The 13,789-nt window shown below is 41.7% G+C and overlaps 1 protein-coding gene across 4 annotated transcripts in view; it reads left to right on the top strand.

The window, feature by feature from the left end:
• Positions 1–13,789, top strand: part of LOC106497239 (ephrin type-B receptor 5) — a 100,038-nt gene that overhangs the window by 74,739 nt on the left and 11,510 nt on the right. Inside the window, exons 10-17 of one of the 4 annotated variants that reach the window (XM_013958092.2) lie at positions 1,680–1,735; positions 1,851–1,970; positions 2,374–2,621; positions 3,570–3,785; positions 4,872–5,021; positions 5,176–5,369; positions 6,590–6,745; positions 7,389–8,531. In XM_013958092.2, the coding sequence (XP_013813546.1) occupies positions 1,680–1,735; positions 1,851–1,970; positions 2,374–2,621; positions 3,570–3,785; positions 4,872–5,021; positions 5,176–5,369; positions 6,590–6,745; positions 7,389–7,497 (1,249 nt within the window). In that variant the 3' untranslated portion in view covers positions 7,498–8,531. Of the gene's footprint in view, positions 1–1,679; positions 1,736–1,850; positions 1,971–2,373; positions 2,622–3,569; positions 3,786–4,871; positions 5,038–5,175; positions 5,370–6,589; positions 6,746–7,388; positions 8,532–13,789 lie in introns of those variants that run through there. The other 3 variants (XM_013958093.2, XM_013958094.2, XM_013958095.1) reach the window with 3 other exon arrangements.

The raw sequence follows: 13,789 nt of genomic DNA, 5'->3' as shown, positions 1-13,789 counted from the left end.
AAAAAACCCTAAACCTAAACTAGAATGAATTAATACTACCAAAACTGCATTGGGGAAGGGTGTCAAAGGGATTCTGTAAATATAGCTACACAGAAAAATATATCGTAAAAAGTAGATTAATTTAAACATGAGGGAGCATGTGCAATCAACAGTGGCTTATAAAAAGCTGAGATATCAAATTCGTATTTTAAATTTGTCTAGAAGAGTAAGCTTGAAGATGTAGGAAATGAGGAAGGCCATCAAAATGAGCTTTTTATAAGATTGAATGTATTTAGAGACGAATACAATAATTTTAACTTGTTTTTGCAAATGGTTAATACACAGTGTCTTGCCAATACAGAGTGTAAAAGACTTATCTATCTAAGCTAATTATTTCTTTGTTTGTTTGTTTGTTTTAATGATGGATGATCTGGAAAAAAAGCTAATGTAGACCTGACTTGCCAGATGCAATAGCACATTTACAGATCTTAGGTAAAGGCCCCCATGCCAGTTTCTTCCCACAGTATGTATAATGGACAAAATTTCCTGCAGAATGATAGGATTGGTCCTGTTAGTAAAGCCAAGTAATATCATGTTTCAGGAAATTCTGATTTCAGATGCTAATTGAAGCAAATAGAAGGTCTTGTGCTCACTCAAAAGAGGCTGGAGAACTGCAACCATGAGATGGATATTAAACAGCAAAGTGTATGAGTTGACATGAATCCATTTATACCACAGGGATACTGCAGGATACTATAGGTTTGATTTGGGATCTAGTCTAATTAATATAATTTAGAAAAGCATGTAAATGAGCATAAATTATACTTTTTTGGAAAGAACTGTAAACATTGTTGGGAACAAAGAAAGTGACTCGAATAATGGAAAATATTAACAGCAAACAAGAATAGGATGAAGCTTGGAAAACAGCTAGCTCATGTGGGAAAAATGGATTGAATTATACACATTTAATGGGATGACAAAATTTGAGAAGAGCCTATGCTGGGAAGCACCTATGCTGACTGGAAATCAGATGCATCTTTGTAAAAAATATTACAGTAACAAAGATCATACCTGTTTTGAGCTGCACACACAGAGGTCACATTATGGAACAGATTTCTGTCCATATGGCTCTGTACGGATGGTTTTGGGTACCATACTTAGGCAAAGGTTAACCAAAGTAAGTGCTGTTAAGAGACAAAGAGCAGAAATAAAGAATCAACCTTTCTGGGGTTAATTAAACACATTAAGTATGTGAAATTTGAGTAAATGGCTCTTAAAAGGAGAATGTTCTTGAAATTAAAAGGCATTGAAGGAGAGGGTTTAGGTTGGTATTGAAAGGAATAATTTGTAGCAGTTGAATGAAATTAAGAGGCAAATTTAGCCTCCATGGAAACAAAGCTTCCAAGACAGTAATGCTAAACTACAGGGCTTTTTTTTTTTTTTTTTTTTTTTCAGGATAGTGCTGGAGGCCCTGTCATTTGACATATCTAAACTGGGGTTGCACACAGTGCTGTTAGAAACTACCATGTTAAAAAAAAGATTGCATTGGTTAATAAAAGATGGACAGGCTGGGATCTTCATACCCATCTTCCATCCCTAAGTTCAAGGATCCTCTGAGCCTTGCAGGGAGAAGCCTACTCCAGCATCCTATGGAAGACTCTTGTGTGTGTTTTGACTTCCTTTTTCTTTATGTCCTGCAGTAAAAGACGAGAGACTCCATACACAGACCGCCTGCAGCAGTACATCAGTGCACGAGGTAAGTGTTCCTGAGGAACAGATGACAAGGGCCTGTCTCTTTTCAGGACTCACTAGCACCCATTTCTCTCAAGGGCTGACTCTCGTGATGTTTTGGACTGTCTTCTCCACTGCAGGGCTTGGAGTGAAATATTACATTGACCCTTCAACCTATGAAGATCCCAATGAAGCAATTAGAGAGTTTGCTAAGGAGATTGATGTGTCCTTAATCAAGATTGAGGACATCATTGGATCAGGTAGCATGAGAAACTACAGATTCTGAAGTGCCTTCTTATCTACCTTGAGAGCTGACACCCTGCTGGCCTGAAATGGACCCCACCCTCCCTCCTGGCACATCAAGTCTCTCTGGATAGCTAAGCTTCATTTTTACCCAAATCCACCTTAACCTAATTAACCTAAGATGCTGTCCCCAAGACAAGTTGAGAACACCCTGAGAAGACCCAGAGTGCCTCATTTGAACCCTGAAGATGTATCATAGTAGCCTCCAAGCTGGCTGAATTCAGAGCCTTCAGTAACAGCCTAGTAACCCTCTTCCCAAATAATGCCTGGAGTTTTTCATATTAGAATATTTTACTGCACAAAACTAAAAATCTCTGCTGTGTTGCCTTACTTGAGCTGTGTTTTTTCCCTTCCTGGCAGGAGAGTTTGGAGAGGTGTGTTTTGGGCGCCTAAAACCCCCAGGGAAGCGTGAATACACAGTAGCTATTAAGACCCTGAAGTCAGGTTACACAGATGAACAACGGCGGGAGTTCCTGAGCGAGGCCAGCATCATGGGGCAGTTTGAGCATCCCAATGTCATCCACCTGGAGGGTGTGGTCACCAAGAGCCGACCAGTCATGATTGTCACAGAGTTCATGGAGAATGGATCGCTGGATTCCTTCCTCAGGGTACCATGAGCTGTAGTCCCCAACAACTGTTCCTTCTTCACCTTGCTCTGTGCCACTCTCAGATCTGTTAATTTCATCTATCCTTCCTCTTCCTCCCTGTCTCCATAACATCTCAACTGCTCTCTGCAGGTGCAATAGAAATATTAGCAAGTTATCAGATTAAATGTTTGCTGGGCCAGCATGGTGATAATGCTCACTCATAATATAAAATCTCTATACTCTGATAGACCTCTCCAACTCAAATATTTATTGATAATCAACACTAAATTGTTTTCCTTTGCTCATGGCCCTCCAGTTGCTACATGCATGCTTCAAAGTTTGCCTTTCTAGTAATGTCTTTCAGGCTTTATTCCACTGAATGTTTTCAGGTGACTTCAAGTAATTAAACTTCCCATTAACTGTAGAGTTTTTTAGCACTCTCAGTTTCCAGTTCGGGGGGGGGGGGGGGAGGGGGTTCCTAATAATGAAACAAAAATACAGATATTTCTGTAGTGCAGATTCTTTCATTTCTTTCTTTACTGAATCAGATGCTGATTCAACCACAACTACTTTTGCAAGTACATTTGGAAGAGTACATGAACCCATTGTATAGAATTGCATAGAACTCATTGCAGAGTTGTCTATGGATTGCCCCCCTTCATTTAGCCAGCTCAGCAGGTAACAAGGCACAGAATTTCTAGGCACAGAATGTTAACGGAGATTATAGCCACAAGATGAGATTTGTCTTCAGAAGTAGATCACTGGTGTCTGACTTCATTAGAGATTTTTTGCCTTAAGCAGCCCATCCTCCTTTCTTACTTGCTGTCCTTGAACCTTCAGAGACTGGCTGAACTTAAGACATATGTACTCTAACTTCATAAATCCGCCTTGTTATATTGCTCTTTGCTATTTCCTGTTAGCTTCATTTCCTGTAGTCATAAAAACCTTTATCTGCTTCCTCACTTGCAGCAGAAGGAAGGACAGTTCAGTGTGTTACAGCTGGTGGGAATGCTGCGAGGGATTGCGGCTGGCATGCACTACCTTTCAGATATGAACTATGTGCATCGTGACCTGGCAGCACGTAACATCTTAGTCAACAGCAACCTTGTGTGCAAGGTCTCAGACTTTGGTTTGTCCCGCTTTCTGGAAGATGATGCTTCAAACCCCACCTATACTGGAGCTCTGGTGAGTTACCACTGTGGAGGGATTTACTGCTGTGCTGCCAAGCATAAATTTGCCCTGTGTTTCTCTTTGATTAGATCTATGTACAGCCTTTGTGTGTTCTTCATACCCATAGAACATTCAGTAGATGATTGTGGTACGGAGTTCTCTGGCATACCCTTTTCAGTTCATCCTGAGACCAGAGCAAAGTGGGGTGGAGCCTTTCACCCTGGGGCTGTCTGTTCCAAACCAGTAAAGAACAAGAATAACTGAAAATCTGATCCATTCTGCCATGTGAAATGAGGTGTCAGTAAAATTCTTTGTGGAATAATGGTGAATAGGACAAACCCCATCAATTGAAGTAGGTTTTATCTTCCCCTTTCATCGATTTCTTACAGGAAGTATAAAGGACTGAAGGAGAGATTGAGGTCCTATACTACCACTCTTTGTGGTAGAAGTAGGTTTTTCCTGTAGACAAGATACCCATCAAATATATCCCTTGGGGGGGCCTACAATCAACCATCAAATGAACTTACTGCCTATGAAGTTCTGTCAGCCGTTATATATACCACAACAGCAGAAGGAGTATAACAGGGAGGTTGAAACCAGCATTTGGTGTGTGGGGGATGAAGAAGAATCCAGTAGCTGAAAGGGAGGCAAGTTTTAGGTGTATATGCTCAGAAGAACCAGCACCTGAATTATACTTCATCTGACAGGTCATACCTGCAAAGAGGTTAAGATGGAAAGAGGAAGGAGTTAACGCTAGTCACTCAGTGTATCTGTCCTTGGTATTACAAGTTGGGGTTGTCTAAAATGACTGTAGGTGTCCTAATGCTTTTATAAAGGCTAAATTCCATTGCATCATGGAATTTACAGCAGTCAGGGGGCCTGATTCTGGTTCTTCATCTGTATGTCTCAATAGAACAAGGTGGAGACCTTAAACATAGCTTAAATTTAAACCAGCAGTAACTACAAGACAATGTTAACAGAGCTGGCATCCTGTGCTCAGAGTTGTGCCATGCTGCTGGCATCTGATCGGTTTGGTTATGTCACTTCCTCAAATAGTCCGTATCTCACTAACTTTCTGATTGCTCTCCCACTTCTCTCTAGGGTTGCAAAATCCCCATCCGTTGGACTGCCCCTGAAGCTGTCCAGTATCGCAAATTCACCTCCTCCAGCGATGTCTGGAGCTATGGCATTGTCATGTGGGAGGTGATGTCCTATGGTGAGAGGCCTTACTGGGACATGTCCAATCAGGATGTAAGTTTTGGAAGCGGTGAGAATGTTCATCTACCTCTCTCCTCTGTATCAATTTGAGTAGCAGAAAGTCATACATAGCCCAGTGACTGCAGCTTGTTTGTCTTTTTTTTTTTTTCCCAGCCGTGATCAAGCATTGTTCTTCTTTTCCTTGCAGGTAATTAATGCCATTGACCACGACTATCGCCTACCACCACCCCCAGACTGCCCAACTGTTTTGCACCTGCTGATGCTTGACTGCTGGCAGAAGGAGTGGGTCCAGAGACCCAAATTTGAGCAAATAGTCAGTGCCCTAGATAAAATGATCTGCAAGCCATCAGCACTCAAAGCCACTGGCAGTGGGAGCAGCAGGTAAGATGAGGATTTAGTGCACAGTAATAGGGTTGGTCTCTGGATAGGCATCATGAGGAGAAGACGACAGTGAATTAGGCTATATAGTCTTTATCCAGCCCTCTCATCTGAGACTGGGACCAATTAGGAAGAAAAAAAAATGAGGGAGGGGACTGGAAGAAGAACTGTATAGTCTGATTCACTTAGAGGGTGATCAGGATGAATTAGGAGTTGTGAGTGCTGAGTATGAGGTGCACTTAGGATAAACATGAGTGAGGGACCTTGGGGATGAAGGGAGGGACAGCTCTGGGTGCAGCTACACAACGTATTAGAAGAGGTGATCAAGGACAAGAAGACCTTAGCTTTGGAGGAAAGGAAATCTGTAGCTAGAACTGTAATTAGAACTGCAGCTTGCATCCCATATTTTCCCATCTGCATTTTGCAGCCTGATGAAACCAGAGGCCAAAGTTCAGCAAAGGAGAAGTCTCTGGGGGAGTAAATGGAACCAAGATTAGATGGCTGTCAGGCTGATGGCAGAATTATGTCCTGTTATCCTGGAGGATTTTTCCCCTGGGTATAAAACCTTGGCCCACTGCAATGCAGTCCATGGCTGGGGGAGAGGAGAAGTGCATAGTTGTGCTTGGTTTACTAAAAACTAGAACATAAGGAGAGTTGTAGCTTTTGGACCGATTCAGAGAGCAAGGAAAACAGCGAATGCCATCTATAAACAGTGGTTTCTTTGCCCTTTGACTGTTATGTTATAATTTGATGAGTGCTGGAGTCCAGAAGACCCACTTCCTCTCTCATAGGTTACCGTTTGGTCTAAGGAGAGCATCTTGGAGAGGGTGAACAAGTCACAAAGGTAGAAAGATACAGGGTCTCATCTCTCTTCCTTGGAAACCTCCCCACTGCAACTCCTTTCTCAGCAGATAGGTCTAGACCCAGAAAATGTGGAAAGGGTCTGGGGCAACAAGAAGAGAACATGCCTGAGAAAATATAAAATGGAAAGAAAGCATAAGCTCCTTAGGTTGTGTTGATTGTTTTTAGGCAGAAATGGGAAGACAGGTATCCTGGAAACAGGATGTCAAGCTGGGACTCTGGAAATCATGAAGAACAAATACCATTGTCTTGCGCCATTCTATACTGTTCTGAGATTGCATTTTCTCCTTCTCTTAACTCTGAGCTTAACACTGTGGTCAGCTGATGGTAAGTTGGGCTTTTAGAATTTACCTCTTTTTCAGACCATCTCAGCCTCTGCTGAGCAACTATCCTCCAGATTTCCCTTCACTCAGCAGTGCCCATGAGTGGTTGGATGCCATCAAGATGGGCCGTTACAAGGAGAATTTTGACCAGGCTGGTCTGATCGCATTTGATGTCATATCATGCATGACTCTGGAGTAAGTAGAGGGGCAGACAGCAGGAAATAACAGACACTGAGTTTTCTATGCAGAAAAGACCCTATTGCAAAGCAAAAGCAGGCTGAGAGATATGGAGTAAGAACTATCTGGGGAAAACATGCACATGAGAAAGGAGAGGGAATACAGAGCAAAGTAGTTACTCTTTCTTACATCTTTTTAGGCCGATGGACACCCTCCATACAGTTGTACATTTTTTATCTGTTTCTATAAGCACTGTTAGAGGTCCCATGCACACTACAAAACATATGTCAGTGTTATAGAGAGACTGTCACATCAAAATGTTCATGACAGCTGCCATAGGTAATAACCATTTTCAGGTGGATGTGTAGAAGCAGCCATGCCATACACTGGGTTGAAATCTTATGTAGAAGACAGGAGCCAAGAGAAGGAACATTCTTCCACTGCTTCTTACTGTATCATAACCTACCAAGCTGAGACTAAAACAGCCTCTTTCCACCCTCCACCTCACATTTGCAAAGTGAAAGCAGAAACCTTATCAACTGTTTCTCACACAAAGATGATATCCACACAAACTGATATGGAGCTACAGGGAGATGGACTGGGACTGTTCAAAACAAGAAGCCCATTTTTAACACCTTCCACACCCTCCATTCTCTTGCAGAGATATCCAGCAAATTGGCATCACCCTGGCTGGTCACCAGAAAAAGATTCTAAACAGCATCCAGCTCATGCGAGTCCATTTGAATCAGCTTGAACCAGCTGAAGTGTGACGTTTACACCACCCTCATTCCACCTGTCTCAAACTCTGGGAAAGGTTCTGAGGAGATTCAGAGGGATTTTCGCTGTAAGAAAAGGAGATGGCAAGATGTTCCTTAGAGACTTAATGCAGCCAGAGAGTGTGCATTGAATGTCTCATTCCAATAACAAAAACAAAGTCTTGAGAGCAGAGCTACATAAATGATGGCATTTAAATGTGACTGATGTTGTAACACTGGGAAGGGGTTGGGGGAGGGAAAGTTATAATAATGTGGGGAGGAGTGGAATAATAGCTTGGACAGATCACAAGCACCTGTTGACTCTTCTCTGCCAGCAAAGGGGATCAGAAAACTTTATGAAACCATCAGTAGGCTTATTCTGTGGCTGGGAGCCCAGCGAAGTTGCAAAGACATAATAAAGGCAAAAAAAGTTACCATTTTTTCCTAAAAGAATGTCATCCTGGTGTGTGAGATTGTAAGTCAGATGGTGATGGGCATCAGCCTATCATTTGCTATGCCAGCTTGGTGGGGAACTCAAGTTCCAGGTAGTGCACAATATGTGTTAAGAGATGAAACATGTCACCTGGTACCTGTTCCAGAGGTTGAGAGTAAAGGGCTCAAAATTCCATGCTAATTTCATGCACAGTTCTTGAATCTATTCCATGATCCAGGAGGGATATATACTACAGCATTGTGCTGAGACAAGGAATGGCAAGTCCTTGGTGCAACACAGCTCTCTCTATGGACTGGGACTGGGACAAAATGAAACAGTAAGGATTCCCAAAATCCATCCTTCTTCTGTTGGCTATTGGAGAGGGAAACCAGGTAGGTTCTTGTTCCATCCAGCCTATACTTGGAAGGAAAGATGGAAGTTCTAACACTCCAAATCATAAGCACCCAGAATTTGGGTCTTCTTGTTCTCTTGTGAATCCATTACAGACACTGAAGAGAGTGACTGAAAAATCTGAAGCCCTTTGCTGTTGAAAAATGCTTGTTTCTTTTCTCACCCTCTCCAGCTAGTGCCCTAAAATAAATACTGATGAACTGAACAGCATTGGGCACAGACTATGTGTTGAAGATTGTTTTTGAAGAAAATGCAGATCTGCAGTACTCAACTCCAAATATACCATTGTATCAAGGGAGGTTGAACCTCTTTCACAAGTTCTCGTCAAAAGCAATCAGTTGTACAGAGAAAGGTACCAGTCCAGCCAGTCAGTTCAGACCTTAAAAAGAATAAGAACGTCCTCAGGATCAACCATACAGTATGCTCTCTGGTGGTGATGCATGAGGAAGACCAGAGGACATAGGTTATGTCTTCCTTCAGGTAGACTAGTACCTGCTTAAGGAGAGGTCTGCTTTGGGGAGGAGCAGAGCAGAGACTTTCTTTGTCCCTATGCGGGAGTATAAGAACAGGAAGCTGAACTTGAGAGGAAAACTCATAAATAATGCACTTGTCCGCCTCACCAACCCATATGAAAGGAAATGGAAATGGCCTTGTTAAGCAAGACCCCCATAAAGCCACTGAATAAAACCTGTTGTCTTTGTGTCTAGAGAGGGAGTCACCCTGGCTATTCTGATCTGTACCCATCTGTTGGCCAACTGTGAACTAGTCATCAACTTACTGTTTTGTATTTCTCCAGCTGCCAGGCAGGGTTAGAATAGTACCACTTCTGCAGATACTACTCCTGTGTGGATTTAAAAATCCCCCAGTCAATCCAGCAATTGAAGACTGAGAAAACACACTTAATAGTTAATGAAGAGTCCCATAATATGACAGGAGGTGTACCAGAACAGTTGCACTAGAACAGTCAACACAGTTCAGACTCTTTATTGCACCATAAGAACAATATGGTTTTTTTGTTTGTTTTTGGGAGGGTTTTTTGTTGAAGAGGAAGCGTAGAGGTGCATTCTTTCACGATATAAAAGAATTTAATACAAAAGTAATCCAGGGAAGGAAGAAGAAAATATTCACATAAGTAGAAAGTGAGTGTGAAGATCTAAAAAGAAAAGCATCAGACTGGAGTCAGTCCACTACTAGAAAATCAGTCTGTTGCTTTTTAAAGGGTTTCTAGGAACTTGTAATACTCACAAATCCGCAGTTACATGTATGCTGACTGTCAGCTCCACCTACAGCATCTGAGGCTAAGTAAGTGTCATCCGCTTCAGAAAGCATATCCAGCACAAGATGTTGAGGGGAACCTGTAGTCTCTAGCATCATATGTTTTGTATGTATGTATGTATTCCATATGTACTGACCAGGGGACCAATGCATGTATGCTCATTTGTATGTGAGGATATTCTAACACTACTGCAAGCAGTGTGGGGCAACACAGCAGGCTACATTTTCCATATCTTCGGTGGTCAAGATTAGAGGAGAAGAAGTTAGTGACCTAGTTCAAGTCCTGTGGCCTCTTTTTAGGCTAGTGGAAACTTACATGCTGAAAGTACATGCAGGAACCATTCATGCAATGGGAGACAAAATGGAAGCTTTCTCTGAATCCTATACCGATGAGGTTTATTATCCTCTTAGAGGGAGCTGCAGTGAAATAAGCTGCGTGGTGGGAGTGCAGGCAATAGGATATTTACTGTTGCATATCAAGGGTATGATAAAGTATTTTTTACAGTCACAGGAAAGGGATTTACTCACTATACAGAGGCAGGCAAGTAGTGATCGGACATTGTAGACCTCTTCTTCCTCAAGTTCTAAGGCAAGGTTAAAACGGCCCTGCAATTGGTCTAAGGGGTCAAGTTTAAAGATGTCCTGGCTCTGGCTAGAACTGCACAGGGACAGGCGTGGGGTCACAGATGGAGTGCAAAAGAGTGCAAAAGGCTGACTGTTTTCTGTAAGTCTCTCCATCCTCTTTATTCTCAGGGTGTTCCCTATTTTCATAGTACTTGGTATCTTTCATACCCCAGGATGCAAAGACTGTTGTGTAGCAATGAATCTGGTAGTGTTTGTCATTGCTCCTTGACTCTGCAAGCATGGAGAAAAGGCAGTCATGGCAAAAGCATTACCAATATCCTTATCTCACTTTTCTCTTCTCAACCCTATGTGAAAGCAGAAATCCTACCTTCTATTCCCATAATATCAACTAGGATTTCCTGCAATATGGGAGGACCCTCAACAGGTAGGGATGAGAATAAGGAGGAAAAGGAGTGGGGAGCCTAGGAGCCTGCTATCTGTCTATACATCCTTCACCATAAGAGTGATAAACAATGCAAAGAACAGTTACAGTTTCATAACCCCTACCAGATAAGAAGCTGAGAGATCAGAATGACAAATTACTGCCCACAGTTACTCCATATGGTATCTATAATATATGGTAAGAAGACTGGGTAATGTGCACAAGTATAAAGGGCCAGACCTTCCTGAGGGCATTAGGCATTTGTATGGGAACTCAGAAAAGTCACATCTGTAATAGGAAAGAACATATTACAAAGACTAAAAACTCTCCTGCTTTAACTCTTCTACCAACTTTTCGCTATCTGGAGACAGGAAGAAACTTCCACTTAGGGCTCACTGTTTCATAATTATTCCTGATGAGGAATTCCTGATTATTCCTGATTATTCCTTGCACTCGCCTTTTTGGTGTCTGTTACTGGACAGTCTCCCAAACAGACAATCGACTCTGCTGCAGTGTGACAATTCATTATCATGTTGCCAAAGAGCACATCAGCCAAGCAAGTTCCTACCTACTGTACTTAGGCAGCCAAATGAAATTGAGCCAGGAGCTACATGTCAGTCCACATCTGCCTCACCGAGTCATGGCTTGGTCGTGTCACAAGTAGGCCATGCTCACCCACGGTATTTGAAGACAAGCTCTTAAGCTAAGATTTTTGCGCCCACACCTGGAATGATGTTGCAGAAAGGCTCATTGATGGTATGAGTTACACAGCGATTTCTGTGGTTTTGGCACACACGTTTCCCAAGTGCATGTACAGATGACATGGGCTGCAGCATCCTTTTTTTGTTTTGTTTGTTTTTAAAGTTTGGGAACGTGGCATTAGCACTTACTGTGACAGCACTATACTAGGGCTAGTGGGGGGAGCCCCAGCTGGCTAATACTACATGGCTCTGATGGAGAGCTGAGAGAGTATCTGTCCCTTAGTATAAACATCTTTAGCATCTAGGAAAGAAAGAAGCTGCTGTAGCTCCCCTAGTCTGAGACAATTCAGATTTTATTAAGCTGAATGAAACCTCTGTGTATGGTGGGAAATGATGAGCAGCACCAAGGAACTTACCTTAGCAGACAAAGGTGGGGCTGTCCCTCATGCTGGATCTCCTTTGGTCAGGGATTGCAGCCAGTGACTCTAATTCGGGGGTAGTATAAGTGAAGGGAATTATCCTGAATCCATTCGGCCTTGGGCAGTTTCTCTGCAGTCACTACATAGCCCTTGCACGTACAGGTGGAGCTAAGCAACAGTGTTGGGTTCAGGACACAATTGGGTCTTTCTTCCCTGAAACCAGCTGAGGCTAGAGGGGGCAAAGCAATGAGCTGTTCACATGCATCCCACACTACCAACCATTCATAACTAAGGAGCACTCTAAGGACAGTAGACCACATGTAGTTTTGAATCTGAATGTCCTTAAAAGGTAGCATAGCAGGGCAAACCTCATGTCCTACTAAAGAACTACAGTATAATCCTCTGCTTTCCAACCCTATACTGAAGAAATGGCACCTCCTCCAGGATTTACATTATGCTCTGGCATTCAGGGTCATAACATTCTGTGTATGAAACAGTTCCACTTCAGTATTAGTGAAATTGCTGCACTGAGGTAATGTGACATTAGCTGTGCCCATTTCTACAGCCTGTCGTTTTGCAGCTCTCAGACCTGTTTAGAGAGAAATTACTCCCCCTGGTGCCCTGCTACCTGAGGGACTGAAGAGAAGACTTAACCACCCTGGAAGAGTCCTGTAGCTTACATATCTTACCTCCTTTTTCTAGGTGATAAAAAAGGAAAATTCCCTTCCTGAAATATTCTCAGTTGGTATACGCAACTTGAAACGATACCAAGCTTTTTAATTTCTGCCATGGCTTTTGTTCCTTGAACAATCAGAGTAGTATGGTCTTTTCTTCAACTACTCTAGGAGCAGATACTGTCCCAAATATGAGTATAATGGGTTGGCACCTATGCCCAACTAGATAATGAATTTTGGGCTGTTAATTATGTCTCTGATAGCAGACCAAGTGTGCTTAGTTGACAAGGATAAAACTGTTTGCATCTGAAAACTAATCCCTTAAAGTTAGGCCAAACTAAGTAAAGTTGGACTCTTTCTAGCTTACAATGGCACTAGAAATTAGACATGATGCAGGCTAAAACTAGATTTTTTTAGTTACATCCATGCAACCCACTTGTCTTCACATTACATTCTGCTAACTTCTATGCAAATCTACTGTTGTCCATACATTTGGACAGCTGTAACAGATTGACCATTTATAAACAATTCTGTTGATGAGAATAGACTCTAGTCCCATTTGAACCACTCTGACTTTGCAAGCAAACAGAAGATTAAAAAAAAAAGAAAGAAAATACATTTTATTCAGAAAAATCAGCTAGTTTTACAGATGTGAATGAGAAGGCACTAAAAGAAGTTTTTTAAAGATAGATCTATTAGTTTTGCCATGTTAAAAGAACAATATTTATAATGTATCCTAAGGCTTCAACTATAACTTAAGTTACAAAACTGCTGTATTATAATCTGTCATCTCTACAGACTCATAACTTTCCAAAAGGTTTCTCCTTTGGGGCAAGTATAATTTTCTCAGTCCTTGGTTTAATATAAGTGGGGGGAGGCTGTTTTAGAATACAGAGCAAAATCTTTGCTCCTATTTTCAAATGCAGTGAGAAGCAAAATAAAGTGTTAAAGAATAAAAATACTAATCATTATCAAAACCAATATGGTTTTCCCCATTGAAGAGAACTACAGTAAAAATAGCAGTACTCTGCAGTACAGCTGGGCTGGCTGCAATTTGTACTGAGAAACAATTTAATTAGTTGATTGGAGAAATATTATTGCGAATTGAAAAATTAGTCAATCAATCAAACCTATCCATTGGGAAACTAAATGTCAGCTTAGGAAATGTGTTTAAGTTCATGTGAACAGCTGTTTAACTTCATGTACACAGAATTTAGTAAGGATATAATGTTTATTGTTCAGACTGCTAAACTGCATTTCTTCAAGTTTAGGATGCTTGTTAGATCTCTCCAGGAAAGAATACTAAGTTATTAAGCAAGAATATACATCTTAAAATCAATGTAACATTCATGTGACTTCTGTCATGCCCCATCAGGGTGCAGTGCAAT

This window comes from Apteryx mantelli, chromosome 1, assembly GCF_036417845.1.
Source record: "Apteryx mantelli isolate bAptMan1 chromosome 1, bAptMan1.hap1, whole genome shotgun sequence".
Classification (NCBI taxonomy): domain Eukaryota; kingdom Metazoa; phylum Chordata; class Aves; order Apterygiformes; family Apterygidae; genus Apteryx; species Apteryx mantelli.
This window is presented reverse-complemented; position numbering and strand designations above follow the sequence as displayed.